The 2,060-nt window shown below is 53.8% G+C and overlaps 1 protein-coding gene across 1 annotated transcript; it reads right to left on the reverse strand.

The window, feature by feature from the left end:
- Positions 1 to 52: 52 nt before the first annotated feature.
- Positions 53 to 768, reverse strand: LOC113980430 (zinc finger protein 664-like; the record flags this gene model as incomplete). Its single annotated transcript, XM_027707646.1, has 2 exons — positions 53 to 269; positions 354 to 768. Coding segments are annotated over 2 exons (578 nt in total), but the record flags the coding sequence as incomplete, so codon positions are not given.
- Positions 769 to 2,060: the final 1,292 nt, after the last annotated feature.

Below are 2,060 nucleotides of genomic sequence, written 5' to 3' on the forward strand. Positions count from 1 at the left end.
TGACAGTCACTGGACTCCAGGGGTTGCCTCACAATCAGGGGGTTCATTCGGGGTGGAAGCAGCGGCCGAAGCTCTTCCTGCAGTCGGGGCATTTTTAGGGCTTCTCTTACTGCTGGGTCCGTTGGTGTCTGGTCAACTTAGAGCTCTGGGTGAAGCTCTTCCCACACTCCCCACACTTGTAGGGCCTCTCCCCGGTGTGGATGCGCCGGTGGGTGATGAGGTGAGAGATCTGCTTGAAGCCCTTCCCGCAGTCGGAGCAGCGGAAGGGTCTCTCATCCGTGTGCATCCGCTGGTGCAGGAGCAGACTGGAGCTGGTCTGAAACCTCTTCCCACATTCCAAGCACTTGTAGGACCGTTCCCCAGTGTGAATGAGCTGGTGGGTGTGGAGGCTGGAGCTGTCACTGAAGCTCTTCCCACATTCCCCACACAAATAGGGTCGTTCCCCAGTGTGGATGCGCTGGTGTCGGATCAGGTGGGAGCTCTGCCTGAAGCTCTTCCCACATTCCCTACAAGTGTAGGGACGTTCCCCAGTGTGGATGTGCTGGTGCTTGAGGAGGTTGGTGCTCTTCCTGAAGCTCTTCCCACATTCCAAGCACCTCAAGGGTTTCTCCGTGCTGGGAGGATGCTCAGGGACCACCAGCTCACAGCTCCACCTCAAGCTCCGGCCACCTTCCCAGCACAGGCTGGGTCTTTCCTCCTCAGAGCACCCTGGGCTGGCTTTGGAGCCCCTCCTGCGAGGGGATCCTTGGGCCTTTTCCTCCCCACTGCCTTCCTGCACCGTGGAGCCCTTCAAAACAGCCTCTCCCACCAGGGTCTGCCAGGGGGATTTGTCCTCCAGGCTCTCCATCCTCAGCTCGGGGCCTGGGGCAGGAAGCAAGAAGGACAGGGAGGGGATTTGCCTCCGGCCCAGAGGGAAGGTCAAGGACATCCCCCAACTCCGGCCCCGGCAGGACGGCGGCGGCAGCGGGGTTGTCCTGCAGCCAGGGGCCATGCTCGGCTGCCAGAGCCAGCACAACACCCGCCCAAAGGGCCACTGACTTCCTCCTCACCTGCCTGGGGGGCCCAAGGCATCTTCCTCTTCCTCGCAGCCTCCTCCTCCATCCGCCCAAGCTTTGGGAAGGACAAATCCTGATGGGGGAGAAAACAAGGGCTGAGAGCTTGGTGGTTCCTCCTGCCCAAGTCCATCTCTAGAACTCACCGGGCATCCTGTGCCCATAAAAACCTCCAAAACACCAAGATTCAGCCCAGAAAAAACCCAACGAGATTCAGGCAAAAAACCCCTCAGAAATAGCAAGAAGGCTTTGTCCCCAATAAACTGCAAAAAGTTGAGATTCAGCCAAAATATACTCCAAATTATGAAGATTAAACCAAAAATAAGATGTTTAATTGGTAGGATGAGGAGAGCAAAGCCATTTCATGAGCACCTGATTGAATTGTTATATATTAATCAAAAGCTGTATTAATGTAGTGTCCCTTAAAACTCAATTTTTTTCTTCCTATTTTCAGTGTAGAGAATAAATATGAAATCACTGGACTTCAGGCCTGCATCATTACCCCTGTGCTTTGGTTTGCAAATCCTTCCTCATTCTACTTCTTCTCCCCTGCCATCATTTCTGACAACTGGACTCCTCTGCTGTGCTGTGCCAGTATCCTGGGATGTGCGGTTTCCATGTTTGCAAGGATTAAAGGCAACTTTTTGCCTACCAGTGCCAAAGGCTGGTCTGTGAAGTTTAGTGTAAGAGGATCCTGGGCAATCAGACACTGAAATTGTTGAGCTGGAACAGGCCATGCCAATGGAATGACAGAATCCATTCTACTGGCCCAGACACAGAATCTGTGGTTGTGGCTCTTTGCCTCACTGGCACCATCCTCTGTGGTTCCTGCTGCCCACCATGGCACTGGCAGCCCCAGGGGCACAGGGACGTCAATCCTGTACATGAAGTCAGAGTCAGACTGTCCACAAGTGTTAGCAGGAATAAAACAGTGCACTGCTGACCTTCTCGAATTTATCTCTATTAACGTCTGACTTCACTTGGTCAATCTGTGTCATCTTGCACAGC

The sequence above is a fragment of the Neopelma chrysocephalum genome, unplaced genomic scaffold (assembly GCF_003984885.1).
Source record: "Neopelma chrysocephalum unplaced genomic scaffold, ASM398488v2 Primary Assembly neopelma1_94149, whole genome shotgun sequence".
Taxonomy (NCBI): domain Eukaryota; kingdom Metazoa; phylum Chordata; class Aves; order Passeriformes; family Pipridae; genus Neopelma; species Neopelma chrysocephalum.